This window comes from Myodes glareolus, chromosome 23, assembly GCF_982192425.1.
Source record: "Myodes glareolus chromosome 23, mMyoGla1.1, whole genome shotgun sequence".
Lineage (NCBI taxonomy): Eukaryota > Metazoa > Chordata > Mammalia > Rodentia > Cricetidae > Myodes > Myodes glareolus.
Genome location: NC_142048.1, coordinates 53,002,295 through 53,016,802, shown reverse-complemented (window position 1 = coordinate 53,016,802; position 14,508 = coordinate 53,002,295). Strand labels below are relative to the sequence as shown.

Genomic DNA, 14,508 nt, shown 5'->3' with positions numbered 1-14,508 from the left:
GCCAGGACCAACTGCATGCTCCCTTGTCCTGTTTCCTGCAGATTAGGATGTTAACCTTTCAGTTATTTCTCCAGCACCATGTCTGCCTGTGTGCCGCCACGTCTGCCCGTGTGCCACCACGTCTGCCTGTGTGCCGCCACGTCTGCCTGTGTGCCACCATGTCAGACTGTGTGCCACCACGTCTGCCCATGTGCCACCACGTCTGCCTGTGTGCCACCATGTCTACCTGTGTGCCACCATGCTTTGTGCCACAGTGATAATGGACTAAACCTCTGAAACCATGAGCCACTCCAATTAAATGCTGTTCTTCTATAAGAGTTGCCTTTGTCATGGTGTCTTTTTTGCAGCAATAGAACAGTGACTAAGACACTGATGTAAGAAGGTTAAAACAGGGTAGAGGGGATGATGCTGATCTAAGATAATGTAGAAGTGACTGCGGCTGCCTGTCTTACCTCTGATATCAGCTGACTCTTCTGGTCCAATTCATGTCCTAAAATGACCAAGGCTATAAGGGACAAGTGACAGAAGAGAGGGTTCTGCGACTGGAGGGGTATGATGATCACAAGGCAGAGATAGGAAAGGAGATTGGGCTGACGGCAGGGTCTGGATGAGGTCTGCACCCGGCTGAGATTCTCCTCTGTGTTCTTAGCCCCATGCTTCAGGACTGTCAGCATCCCATAAATCAGAGACCCACATGCTCTGGGAATCAATTTGGCTGCACAAGGCTCTAACCAATCAGGGAGAGTTAGGATTAAATGCAGTAGTATAGCATTAAAAGAAGCATCTATAGAGTCGTATGTTGTGTTGCTTACCTTGGTAACTGAGTTTAAATCCTTGCCGGTTCTGTGAGTGGTCACTATAGAAACGGATGAGGGTTTCATGTGTGGTGCTCAGCAGCGACGCAGGCAGGTCAGGGCCGCTGAACTGGCCCATCATCGGACTGCTGTGGTAAGGGCCATTCTGAATCTCCAGGTAGTCATGGTTGGCTTCAGTTGAGAAATTCAGAAACTGGATGTGTGCACCTATGAGAGAACACGAAATCTTCAGAAAGTCCATGATAATGCGTCCAAGATCATGACTGATGAAAGGGCTTATAACTTCACTTCTATAAAACAGGAGAGGCACAGTAGAAGAAACACGGTGTCTTTGAAGACATTCCCTGGCTTAGCCTAACTCTGTGTGATCTCTGTCTGCAGAATTCATACCGACATGTCAGATTCTGTGAAGTATGCATACTGCCGGCACCGTATCACAGGGAGGCGCAGACATCACTCTTAGATGGAAATTGAAGGACTTGTCATTACAGCAATGATTATAACCCAAACACAAGGCTGGAATCATACACGACATCATTTACATGTTAATTGAGATTTTATCAAAGAAGTCAACACTAAATTAAAAGCAGAAAACAAACTTTAAAATATATTCTAGGGTCTTCAAGAGGAACCATTGATTAATAGTACTTGTTTCTAAGCCTGATGACATATATTCAATCCGTGAGATCCGCATGGAAGGAAAGAACCAACTCCTATAAACTGTCCTCTGACCTCCACACATATGAAATGGCATGTGGGCACACACATGTACATAGGTACACAAACACAAAAAATGAATGTACTGATTTTTTTGGAGGTTCATTCTTATAACTGTTATTATACTATTGCATAAAAGATTTTTTAGATAAGCAGGGATTCTGTTTAATATTTCAAACAAGTTACAGAGGCTCCCAAGAAACCCAGTAATGGTCAATGTGAATTTCAAGACCAAGGCCAAGTTCAAAATACAACAGATTGGCTAAACTCAGTATATCAAGATATTGTCCTCATTGATTTTTGTGGATAAGTTATGACCAATAATGTAGAAGAAAGCCACAATCAAGACACTTTAGAGTCTTTTTCCATGGTACATGGCCTTTGGATGTTTGAATGCTGGCTCTAAACTGATTTAATGTGTTTGAAAATTTAAAACAGAAATTCAATGACATTAGTCTTTGAATAAATCAATGAATGAATTTGGCAATGGAATCTATACTGTTGATATTAATAATACAATAAAAATTACTTCCTCATTGTTTTGTTCCCATTCCCCTAATGAGGTTCTAGAGAGCAAACTGAGGGTCTCCTACATGCTAGACCAGTGTCTTTCATAGAGTTACAACCTATTCTCTCTTTATTTTGATGATAAGGAGTGATTTTTTTTAAAATTCAGTACATTATGTCCTATGTTGAAAAATTAAATCCAGTGCTTACACGAGCTATTCTAACTCAGAGTAGATACAGGGAAAATGGCACACATACAGGAAAGGTGGTAATAAAAAGTCAGACAAGTGAAAAACTACAAAGAAGAGCTAAGGAAGGAGTTGTGGGGAAGAAAGAACAAAATGATTCTATAAATTTAGTCTTACAAGGAAAGCTGGCAGGTGGGACACACATCAAACTATTGTCCTTCTAATTGGCCTATCATAAGGCCAATTACCCCGTCAGAATCCCATTTGCCAACTTCCTTCTCAAAACCACTAAGTGGGGTGATGCTTACTGCCATTATAATCTAACAGGTGAACCACAGAGGCTCCACAGTGTCAGGTGCTATGACCACTGTCACACCAGGAAGGTCACAGTGAGCTTTGCATTCAGCTCAGGTTGGTGCAGTCTTTGCGTCCTGTGGTGCGACAGAAGCTAGACCACAGCTTATCACCTCATGAGTCAAGGGCATCTGCTACTTCTCAGTAGAAATGAGTTTCTACTAAATTTGTTCAAACTGGTTCAAAGGAGGAAGAATGAGAGAAAGTAGCATACAGGATACTTTAGAAAGCGGCCAGAGGGACAAAGTCAAAAGAGAAAGAAGTATTTTCAATTAGTAAGCCCAAATTGGAAAATATCCAAGTAAGGGTTGGCTTCGTTTTACATCATCTTGGCGTACACACAACTCTCTCACTAGGAGGCAGGTAAGGAATGCCCAGTCTGTTGTTCGGGGATACAACAATTCAGAGGAAATTCAAAGGCAACAGCCACACCAAGCGCCAACCACATGGAAGACGGCCAACATCTAAACAGTAGAGGGTAGAGAAAGGGAGGCTTTCTTACTGCCATGGAATTAAACTTGAAAAGGAAGTAGAATCACAACAATTACGATATTGTGAGCAAAATTACCATTTTAAGAGGGATAAAGTATCCGGACACACATCACACTGCCTAATACCTATCAGCCAAAGACACAGAGCTTGGTTCTAATCTGGCTTAAAGTGGGATCGCAGCACTATCTAATTTTTAACAAACCTCTTCCAGTTTGACATTACAGAGCCCAACTGAAGGGATTAGAACAAACACAGCCTAGACATCCTTTTATTATCTCCCAGAATATTCTAAAACTCTATGAATATAACAAGAAAGGCAATCGAAGACCAGCCCTGCTGATATTTACACAGCACCCTTTCATCTGGTTGCAGTGATGCTTTGAAGATCAAGTGCCAGTGCGGCGCCCACTGCATAAAGGATTTGCCTTTCAACCCTCCAAACTTTAAATGTGGTCCTGACTTTGGAGCAAAGCCCTCATTTTCAGTTGATGGAATTTATGAGTATTAACTTATCTGCTATGTAGATAGCAAACCATCTAAAGACCATTTATACTTGCCTCATGGCACCAGATGGTTCAAGCATTTTGCAATTTAGGGTATTATTATATGAAAATATAGTGGTTTATAAAGAAAAGAACCATGATTAAAAAAAAACAAAACATAAAAAACAATAGAATAGCTAGATGACATTTCTCTCTTTTTTACTAATTAATTTATTTTTAAAACAATCTTTTCTCATTTTACATACCTATCCCAGTCCCACTCCCTTCCCTCCTCCCACTCCCCCCACCTTCCTCCACCCCACCCCCATCCACTCCTCAGAGAGGGTAAGGCTTCCCATGGGGGGTCAACAAAGTCTGACATATCACTTTGAGGCAGGACCAAGGCCCTTCCATATCTACATTTAGACTGAGCAAGGTATCTCTCTAAAAAGAATGAGCTCCAAAAATCCAGTTCAAGCACTAAAGATAAATCCTGCTAGTGGTCACAAGGACTGCCCCAACCACACATCTGTCACCCACATTCAGAGGGCCTAGTTTGGTCCTATGCAGGTTTTCACAAGGGAAATAGACAAGATCTCCTGAGAAAATTGGGGACATGGGGGCAGGGAGAAGGGAGGCAGAAAAAGAGGGGGTGGAGAACTTGAGGGAATGAAATGGTCCAGATGGGGGAAGAACAGAGAGGGAGAGCAAGGAAAGAGATATCTTGATTGTGGGTGGCATTATGGGGCTAGTGTGAAACCTGGCACCAGAGAAATTCCCAGGAATCGACAAGGATGACCACAGCTAAGATCCTAAGCAATAGTGGAGAAGGTGCCTTAACTGGCCTTCCCCTGTAATCAGGTGGATGACTATCTTAATTGTCATCATAGAACCTTCATCCAGCAACTGATGGAAGCAGATGCAGAGATCCACAGCTAAGCACGGGACTAGTTTCCAGAGACCAGTCCAAGAGAGGAGGAGCGAGAATATGAGCAAAGGTGTCAAGACCATGATGGATTTACCCACAGAGACAACTGACCTGAGCTAGTGAGAGCTCACTGACTCTGGACTGACATTTCTCTTTACTGTACCTTTAGATCTGTCAAGAAAACAGACCCAGAGATTCTAGGTAGATTCCACTTTACCAAGCAGAACACACAGAATCCTAAATCAATGAAAAAGAAGAAAATAGCCCCCAAATATGAAGAAGGTAGCTGCTGACACAGAGGTCATTTAAATGGTCCTTGATGCCCAGTCGAGGCTAGGTATGAGAGGTAGAAAAGTAAAAAGTCACCATTACATAATGCTAATCTTTGAGTTTCTTACAGGTTTGTAAAAACATCTTGAAGAACAAGAAAGATAACTATTAAGGAGTTAAAATGAAGACACTGTGGCTGGGAAAAAGTACTCCAAGGAACCATGATTATTGGCTGAAAATCCTAGTGTTAGCATTGGGCTACAAACTTGTATGTTTTTTTTTTTAACCAAGGAAACCCATGAGGCCTCCTAAGTCATAAAGCTATTCCCACTGCTGCTGGTTGCACACCAGAACTAGATGAGAAATTGGTGTCGCTGAAGACCCTTGCATGGTTTAGCTTCAGGACATAGGGACATCAGATTGTGGCTGAACTGGAAACTCTCTCCTCGTTGACTGGCTTTCACAGTGTTGGAAAATGTTACATGAGATGTTGAGGGAGAATTGTCACTGACTGTCCTGATTGGTTATGGGACTGCATGCTACAGCAGCGACATACCAGCCAAGGTGTGCCCGCTGGTAGGCTCATGGCACAGCTGCCATGGAGATCAGCTGCTTTCCAGTTGGACTGAAGGCCTGCCCCACAGGAGGACATTTAGATCTGGAACTGGAAATCAGGCCTGGGAGGTCATAGGCTTCAGTGCAGAAGCAATTGCTATTGCTCATGAAATGGACATGATTAGTCCATCAAGTTGCCTTCTAATCATTTGTCTTTGTACAAAAGTTAACTATGCTGCCAGCTTCAATTATTTATGTAAGGGATCTCCTATATATTATGAGAGCTGTGTTAGACACATCTGGTCAAACTCCTGAGACTAAGTGACTATTAATGTGATAGAGCAGTCTAACAGACATTTACACCATCCAATCCTCCTACCCAGGGCTCAGACAAAGATGCCCAGAAAGGAACAAAAAGATACAAGACTCAGAGGAAGGGTAGGGTGTTGTTCTCTAAATCAAAATATGCCTTGCTGGAGGGAGGTACAAGCCTGTTTAAGACTCTTGAAGTAAATGAAATTTACAAGGCTCCCAAAGGAAATAAAACTCAGAAGTTTCAGGAAGTTCCTGAAATTACAAGATTCACATGGACTCTCCACAAGATTTTAAACGTAAGCAGTAAGAACTGCTATGGACAGGAGGCCTTCAAGTGACTAAACTGCCTATAAGTTGTTCAGGGAGCTCCAAGGATGAAGGCCTCAGGAGCTGCTGTCCATGTTGTGATGGAACTTTTGGTGAACTAGCATGCCTAGACATCTGTAAGCAACTCCACAATCATACATCCATAAGTGACCCAACAACTCCCTGATTCACTCAGTTACAACTAGGTGGAATTGTTTCTTCGATCTACCATCAGTGCCCTATCTAGAGAGTGATATCTTCCAGGGAAAAATCACTCAACTCTTTGTCATGGGCTTTATTTTCCTCCCTGTCTTCTGCCACATGACATTTTTATGGCTCCTAAAAAGTCCTGGGTCAAGACTCCATGTACTGGCACTCTTGGTATGCCCTCCACTTACCGTGTCCAGCTAACCAAATGTTAGCTGACAGCATCTGTTACCACTTACCTGGCCAAGCCAGGCAGGGTCTTTGTTCCTCCGCAGGACCCCAGTGTTCTCTTATCGGCAAGTTGGCCAGTTATGTCCTCTCTACAGTTTTCTCTGTATACACTGCTGTCATGGGCATAGCTCTTCAAGGGAAATGCTTTGAAAACTCCATGATCATCTAGAACAATCATTTATCTATAACTTCTGGTTATTCCTCTCCTTGATTGTCTAAGACAATGATTTAAATAGAACTTCTGGTCATTCTTCACTATATACTAAGTGTTTGGCATCTAGATGTCAAGCGACTACTACCTGGGATATCCCGTAAGTCCCTCTGTTGGTACATACTTTGGTTTTAGAGGAAAGAGAGGAGCTGGAAGCTCAGATAAAGTGGCTACAGTGAGAACAAAGGCACAAGATCCGTAAAGACTGACTAAGAAGAAAATGAGAGACTTTCACAAATACCATGTGCTTCTGAAGTCAGGGTGAAATAAGAACTTGGTGTTCTTAACCAAATATAATTTTTCTGAAGCAAATAACCTGAAAATTAATAGCTAAAAACATATTAAAATTTCATAAACCAATAATCAATATATGTAATATATTCATAATATATGATTGTAGTACAATCATAATAATGTAACTAAAAAGTTAAAAAGATGTTGCATTTCCAAGTTTATGTGTTATATTTCATCTAGTATGAGTTATAATAAGAACCCCTAAAAATTTCCAGAGAGTCACCACACCTGAATGCCAGAACTGGACAGGAACAGGCAGAGATGTGAAGGAAGAGACTGCTGACTTAGGGATGCCGTGAGAAGGCATCATTCGGCTAATTAAATTTGCCTCGATGAGACCCACATGGCTGAATGGATGTTTGAGAATAAGCGCATGCTCTCAATGTTATTGTGTCAAGGCTCTACTTAAATCTGTTCTCTCCTGTCAATTAAAGACATAGTTTAGTCAATGGATCATTACGCATCAGTCCCTTGGGGAGACTCTGCCGGGTGGAACGATTACTGGCTCACTCACCGTAGCCAATGGGCAGCGATATTTTCCAGGTGCAGTCCAAGTTGTTGGGGTACGAGCCTGGGAACCCCGGGCTCAGGATGACTCCACTCATGCCGGTCAGCGTCCCTCCACAGGTGGCTGTTAAACAGAAGATAACAGTAGTCTCCTAGCATTTTTGCGTTCAGCAAGGATACCTAATCTAACACAGCTTATTGGACCACACCGGGGCCTAGCTTCCCTCCTCTCTGTGGGATACTTGGGACTAAAGATTCTTCTCCATGTGCCTTCTGACACTACAGGCTCTTAGCAAAGGTCAGCTCGTTCAACAGGGCATTTCAAAAAGGCATCAGGTTGACTTTGGCTTTTCAGCTCTTGTTTGTGGTAGTATTGCTATCTAGCACTGACTGTTCACTTGGGCTCCTGCTGTGTGGAAACAAATGAGTAACATCCCTGAAGGCCCACAGCAGTCATAGAGACTGGAATACAGACGACCATCCCCCATGACAGATGGAACGTGTCAATAGAATAAGAGACTGGCTTAAAGGTTCACAACTGGGAAAACCTCCTTCTTCTCCAGGATGCTCCAGCTCTGCCTGGTTCTAGGGTCCCAGAGTCCTTAGTAGCCCCGGCCTCCGAGTCCCTTGCTTTGGAGAATGTAGCTCCCTGCAACCACTCAATCTCAGACAATTCCATGTTGCGAAGATAGAAAGTCCCTGTGTTTTAATTATGCACACACTGTGCTACCGTGTCTGATGTCTGCCAGCAAAGAGCCACGGCTGATTTTATGACAATGTGAACATCTGTTTACATTAGCCACAAGGCTGGTTCACCAGGAGCCCTAGGGGTTGACCATTTGTGACGGGCTAAAAAGACAATTTCATGTCTTTTCGACTAATGAGGCAAATGGTTTCATCATGTCTTTTCTAGAGGCCAGTGTAAAAAAAATTCTCTTATTATAAGCACTCAGTTAATGTTTTCAGAAGCCTCTGCCAGAAAGCCCCAAGCAGGCACTGTAGGGCCTTTTAATTTTCAAACTATTTTCAATCATCAAGGTTAGATAACCAACAAGGGCAAATTTCATGGGAGGAAATATGTGAAAGCCAGCCCTGGTGACTGTGGCTAGTTGCTCAAGACAGCCACTCTGTGACCTGGGTTTAAACATTCTGCATATACACGAAATAACCTTAAGAACTTAAATATTCTTAAGGCTCCTCTGTGATGAGTTATGATTCTAGACACCTGCTCAGATGAAATCAGCATGGCTGTAACTTAGAGAGCAGCCCAGCGGGGAGCTGTCAGTGGATGAGAATCATGTTCAAAGTGTAGGCTGCCTGGGTCTGCTGTCTGGGCCTGCACTGGGCTGAGGACACGCCAGTATGGGGGCTACACCAAAGTACCTCTCCACATAGGATCCTTTAGCTGAATGGAGGATGGAGATGTTGTCCACCCACAGGGTGGACAAAGGGAAAAAGGCCACAAAGACAGGAAGATGAGTGTCCAATGATGGCAACCGCTCTAAGAAGGAGTTTTCAATTTAGAGTATAACTAAAAAAAAAAATCCAGTGTCATGAAATATGGACGTCTATTAATGGAATCTCCATCCCTTCAGAGGAGGAATTGGCATAGTCATCCTGAGCAGGAGTAGGCACCGAGCTGGAGTGGCAGGTGCCATCCTCGGTGTTAGACAACACAGGGCAGGGACAGTGTGCTGGATCCCATGTGTGTCGGGATACTAGGCACAGGATGACTTCCGGGTGATATGAGAGCTACCAGCACAGGTCAGCCTCGTCCATACAAAAAGAACAAGCCGAGGAGCTTCAAACTGGAACTCCCTAAAGGTGTGACCCCGCCCCCATCTACCATGCTTTGGGATATCAAGAGAGCCCCTATGCCAGCATGCTGTGTTTTAAAAATGTTTTATGCATATGGGTATTTTGTCAGTATTTACATCTATGTAACATGTATGTAGCTGATATGCACAGCAGAGGCCAGAGGGTGCTAGACCTTTTGAAGCTGGAGTTGCAGCCACTGTATTGGTGCTCAGAACTGAACTCGGGTCTTCTGGATGAGCAGCCAGTGCTCTTAATCACTGAGCCATCTCTCCAGCCACAAGCTAAGAAGGTACTTCTTAACATTTCTTTGACTCCCTTTGCCTCGACCCTCTCCTGCTCATAACTCGCTCATGCCAACTCCTCCTCAGTCAGTAGCCTGTGTGGAGACCTACCAGCCAACGCTGATTTCAGTAGGGCAGGTGACCCTTGCTATGGAAGATCAAGGACTTCGCACTTTCCTAGATTTATATATTTTATTTTGTGCAGGTTTTTCATGTTCTGGAACCAACAGATGCATTTTTTTATTCCACGACACAGGTCACAGACTGTTGAAAACCCTACAGTTCCAGAAGTTTCCAGCCCCAGTATGAACTCTAACTCTGCTGGGGCCCCTGGCAAGCTGCCTGGTCCCTCCAGGGCTTGATGAGATATTAAAAACAGCCAGTATTAGTTAGGCTCTGAGAACAGAGCCCGGTCCTCAGTGGGAAAGTGGCTTATGTACCTTGACTCCATTAGTTCTGCGATTATAAGGAATTAGGACATGAGGCTTCTAGGAAGCCGGTGAGCAAAATAGGATCTCTCGACAGACGACTCCTGCTCCTAATTCCGTCAGCTCAGATAAATCTGGAGCTGCCAGCTACAAAATGCTTTGATTTCTTATGTCAGTCTCCAAGGCTCATCACAGTCAGGTGTGAGTTTTGACAACGGGGGAATCTCTCTGTGTGCCTTGTCAAAAATTGTAGAAGTGGATGTAACATCAGTATTTGCTAATATAAAAAAACTCATTAGAGGACACGTAAAAGTCATATGTCTTGCTAATGTAAGTTAGTCATTCAAATTCAAATAAACCCCCCCCCCCTTTTTTTTTATAAAACACCGAGCAAACACAACGGCCCCTAGGTGAATATGCAGGCTGGGAGTCAAGAGTCGAGAGAACAGAAATCGCTACGTTTGGGAAATGGGAGTTCACAGAAAGATGGGTGGTCCGTGTGAAGAACCTGCAGCCTACTTGACATCCTCCGGACTCTTCCTCCAGACCAAGGCTGGGATGCAAACCTCTGAGTTACACAAGGAGCATTTTGTATAGAAGGCATGTTAATAGAGAAATTTATGCTCATGTGTCACAACTCTGAGGAAGAATGCTCCCTTGGAAGAGAATCTGATGGTGAATACAGATGGTAATTGTTTCCTGAGCAAGGCCCCTCTAGAGTGTGGAGTTCTGTTTGCTCACCATGTTTGGGGTCATACCTCATCCTCTGTACACAGTCACACTCAAGCCAGTTAAACTGTGTATTCTTCAAAATCACTGCATAGCTAAGATTTGTTTGGGAAGCAGGGGAACCCCGATGCCCGTGAAGCACCCGACAGTTATCACCTTGTTGATATCGTGGACCTCACACTATATGATCATGGCTAACAGAGTCAATCCTGAAACTGAGGCCAGCCCAGAAGATAATATGTCACAGGTTTGTAAGTTGCTTGATTTGTGGACACAGATGATGCTTTCTCTTAAATCAGTCCCAGACAAGAGGGGCTGTTTGAGTAGGATGTGGACAGCAGAGATCTGAATGTGACAACAGCTGAGCCCAGGGTGGGAGGACCCTACAGACTTGGGAAGTGTCAGAGAGAATCCACCACAGCCAGCCTGGTTCTTAGATAGCCACTGATACAGCCACTGGGGTGCCAGTCTGATAGCCCAGGGTGGGAGGACCCCACAGACTCAGAAAGTGCTGGAGAGAATCCACCACAGCCAGCCTGGTTCTTAGATAGCCACTGATACAGACACAGGAGTGCCAGTCAGATAAACTGGGAGATGAGCCAGGCCAGGCGTGCCTGTTGTCAAAGTCCTCTGGGTTGCGAGAGGATAGTGTAAGTGATGATAAAATGGTACCCAAATCTCATATACAGCCAGTTAGCTCAGACAGAAGGAGCAGAGACTGAGGTAGGACCCTGAAAGGCAATGCTAAAGGCTGACCCCAAACTCAAGAGTGCCCGCTCCCCCTCCATGCTATCTGACTGATGGATGGAAAAAAAAATATCAAAAGTCATGTTTAAAAACTGCATGATAAACAACTTAAGAGAACTTTATATAATGATCAGCTCAGGGATTTGCTGCTGACCACAGGCTCTGTTGTGTCAGATGTCCAGGGAACCAGAGGAGGTAGGGCTCATTGGGACAGTGAGCACAGTCTCTGGGCTGAGGCCAGGAAAAGAAGACAGACACTGCTGGTGTCTGCAGGGTGGTGATGTCACCCCCAAACTCTGGGGAAGCTGATCCTATGGCTCTGGTCAGGGGCTCGATGCCCTGTGACTTGCACTGGGATATTTTGGGCCTCAGGCATAGGTTCTTCCCACTCAACAGGCAGCGGGTTGTCCAGTGCTGATTAAGGGCATCTCCACACAGCCGTCACTGGGCTTTTCAATGTGGAATACAAACACGTCAGTTTCTAGAGAGTCAGTGGCTTGCTTGTAATTCTGAGCTTTGCTTCCGCAAACAAGCTTTTCCGGAGGCTAGCAGCATGTTCAGAGAAACCACTCAGCCTGTCAGAGTTGTTACCAACTTCCTTCATAGATTAATAAATGGGGATTTTGGCATGGATTTGAACTGTTTGACACCTTGAGCCTGCAGACTCAGAGCTTCCCTGTGTAGCCTGATCCAAAGTCCCCAAAAGGCTGAACTTCTGAATTCCACAGGGAGGTGCTCATTGCATTCCTGTGACTCTACCCTATGTGACTGCCCTCTCTGTGCTTTGAGAGGGACACGGAAGGGCATAGGTGGAAGCTAGCTGTCTGAATAAGGGTCACTCAGCAAGGCTATGCAAGATGTACTTACCAATACACAAGGGGGAGGGATAATTCCAACGACGTACAGTTCCTGGCATGCAGGAAATGTGTGAGCGGCCCTGTTGAGAAGAAAACCACCAAACTTGCTTGTTAACTGCAGCACAGTATTTAGGGATGAACCACATGGGGACTTTTCTCCAGACATTTAAAAACCGTGAATCTGACCATTGTTCATGAGTCCCATTTGGAAAGATCAATCAGTCAATCAATTAACACAGATGTGATCCTTTTCACTAACACAATCTTGACTGTCTAAACAGGTGACATTTCTGTTGACTTTTCATCATGCCCAAGGAAGACAATCAGAGCTGGGCAAAGAATGTCTTATTTCCCCAGCAAGAGCATCATCACAGCATTTGGCTTGAGGGGCGAGAGGGACTGATGACAACCAGTATGGGGTCACAGTATGATGTACTAGAATTTACTGCCGGCCCATTTTGGGGTAACTTTCCTGACTTTGCACAAGCTACACACTTTCACTTCACTGTCAGTCCAACCTTTCCAGGGACAAGCCGATCAGTAGACCCCGCCTGATCTACTGGGAAGCAGCTCATGGCTGCCCCCTCTCTGTAGTGAAATGAATAATACTCACCTTTCACTTTCAAAACTTGAACTTCCTCTTCTAAAGACCAACCAGCAGTGGAGAGACTGGTGAGGACACCTGGGCTGAACTCTCTCTAAACAGAAGGCTCTAGAGGGACCCTAACAGAAGGCTCCAGACCAGTGGTTCTCAATCTTGCCAATGCCGGGGCCGTTTAATACAGTTTCTCATGGTGTGGCGACTCTGAACCATAAAATTATTTTTGTTGCTACTTCATAACTGCAACTTTCTACTCTTATGAATCAAGATGGGCTTTGGTGACCCCTGTGAAAAGATTGTTTGACCCCAAAGGTGTCGAGACCCACAGGTTGAGAACTCCTGCCCTAGCTAGCCCCTTCAGAGGCGTTCTGTTTTTACTGTTCTTTCCTGTGACTTAGTGACCATCTCTGCCATGTCTTCTCATCTCAGACATTTCTTCTACCACCTACAGGTGGCACGGAGGTGATGGAGACCAAACTGTACACACTGAGAACCCGAGAGGCTTACATTCACATTTAGGGCCAACAAAGGTAGGTGGTTGACTCCCAAAGCTAATTATTTTGCTACAAAACTGATTTTAATTTTCCTTCTTCCTGGCACTTTAAAAAATAGTTCTAAAGGAAGAATGTGTTTGCTTCTTAGCTTTGTTTGTCAAGTGTGTGCCAAGCCATTGTCTTTACCACAATGTTTGGTTTTGAGTCAAGGCTTTGTTTCATTACCCCCTGGCCTCAAATTCACAATTCCTCTGCTTTGGTCCCCCAAAGTGTCAGGCCTGAAAGCATGCACCGACACATCCAGATGAAAGTCCGTGCTTTTCAACGAGACAGAAGGATGCTAAAGTGAACGTGTTTATGTATCCTGTGACCCATTAAATTACATTTAATAAATTTCTTCCTGAATTATGGTTAAGCATAAAGTGCAAAAGCCTTTAAAGATATTTATGAAGACTGGCAGTAAAACGGTCATTTATTTCAAATCTAGGGCAGATTCTTCTATGGACAGGACCATAAACATCTTGGATGAGTGATTTCAAACAAAATTTGTGTAATAGATCAAATACAAAATCGGATCCTGGAGATTTTTATCATCAAGATTTTACCCAAAGAGTAATTTTTGGATTTTTATGCTTTAAAGAGGGCATGAAAACACAGCTACGTTGGGTGGGTCTCAGAGGTCACTTGGATATTCGGGATTTATTGGCGGCACCTCTGCGAATGTCTACCAGTCTCTGTGTCTGGCGTAGATGTCTCTGCGAGATCTGCCTTAGGAGCGGCGCTCTGCTGGACAGCGTGTGATCAATGTGTGTGGAGTAATAGTGCGCTAGCCAAGGTGTGTTAGCAATAAACGCAGCTCAGCATCCACTTCTGTTCTTGTGACTATTAATGAATATCTACAAGATGTTAGCAAATATCTCCGCCCCGGAACTCTGGGCTCAGTGCTATTCCCAATAAAGACAATGGCTTGGCTTCGATGTGATGAACAAGGCTAAGAAGCAATCTGATGTGTGTTCACAGGCTCGCTTGTCTAGGAAGATTATCAGTTCTCTGTTACAGAAAATCCCTGTTTGAAAGAGGATTTGCTCTCCAAGGTCTTAAGCTATCACTTGAAAGAGGAAGCTGACAGAGGCTGCAAGATCACATCTTTCAACACAAAAGAGCATGGGCGTCA

General features: G+C 44.1%; 1 protein-coding gene across 2 annotated transcripts in view; it reads right to left on the bottom strand.

Moving 5' to 3' along the window:
* Window positions 1-14,508, bottom strand: part of Csmd1 (CUB and Sushi multiple domains 1) — a 1,511,659-nt gene that overhangs the window by 122,347 nt on the left and 1,374,804 nt on the right. For both annotated transcript variants that reach the window (XM_087901170.1, XM_087901171.1), the window contains exons 39-41: window positions 12,250-12,319; window positions 7,387-7,503; window positions 813-1,022 (exon numbers count right to left, since the gene is read on the bottom strand). In XM_087901170.1, coding sequence (XP_087757296.1) covers window positions 813-1,022; window positions 7,387-7,503; window positions 12,250-12,319 — 397 coding nt within the window. The remainder of the gene's footprint in view (window positions 1-812; window positions 1,023-7,386; window positions 7,504-12,249; window positions 12,320-14,508) is intronic.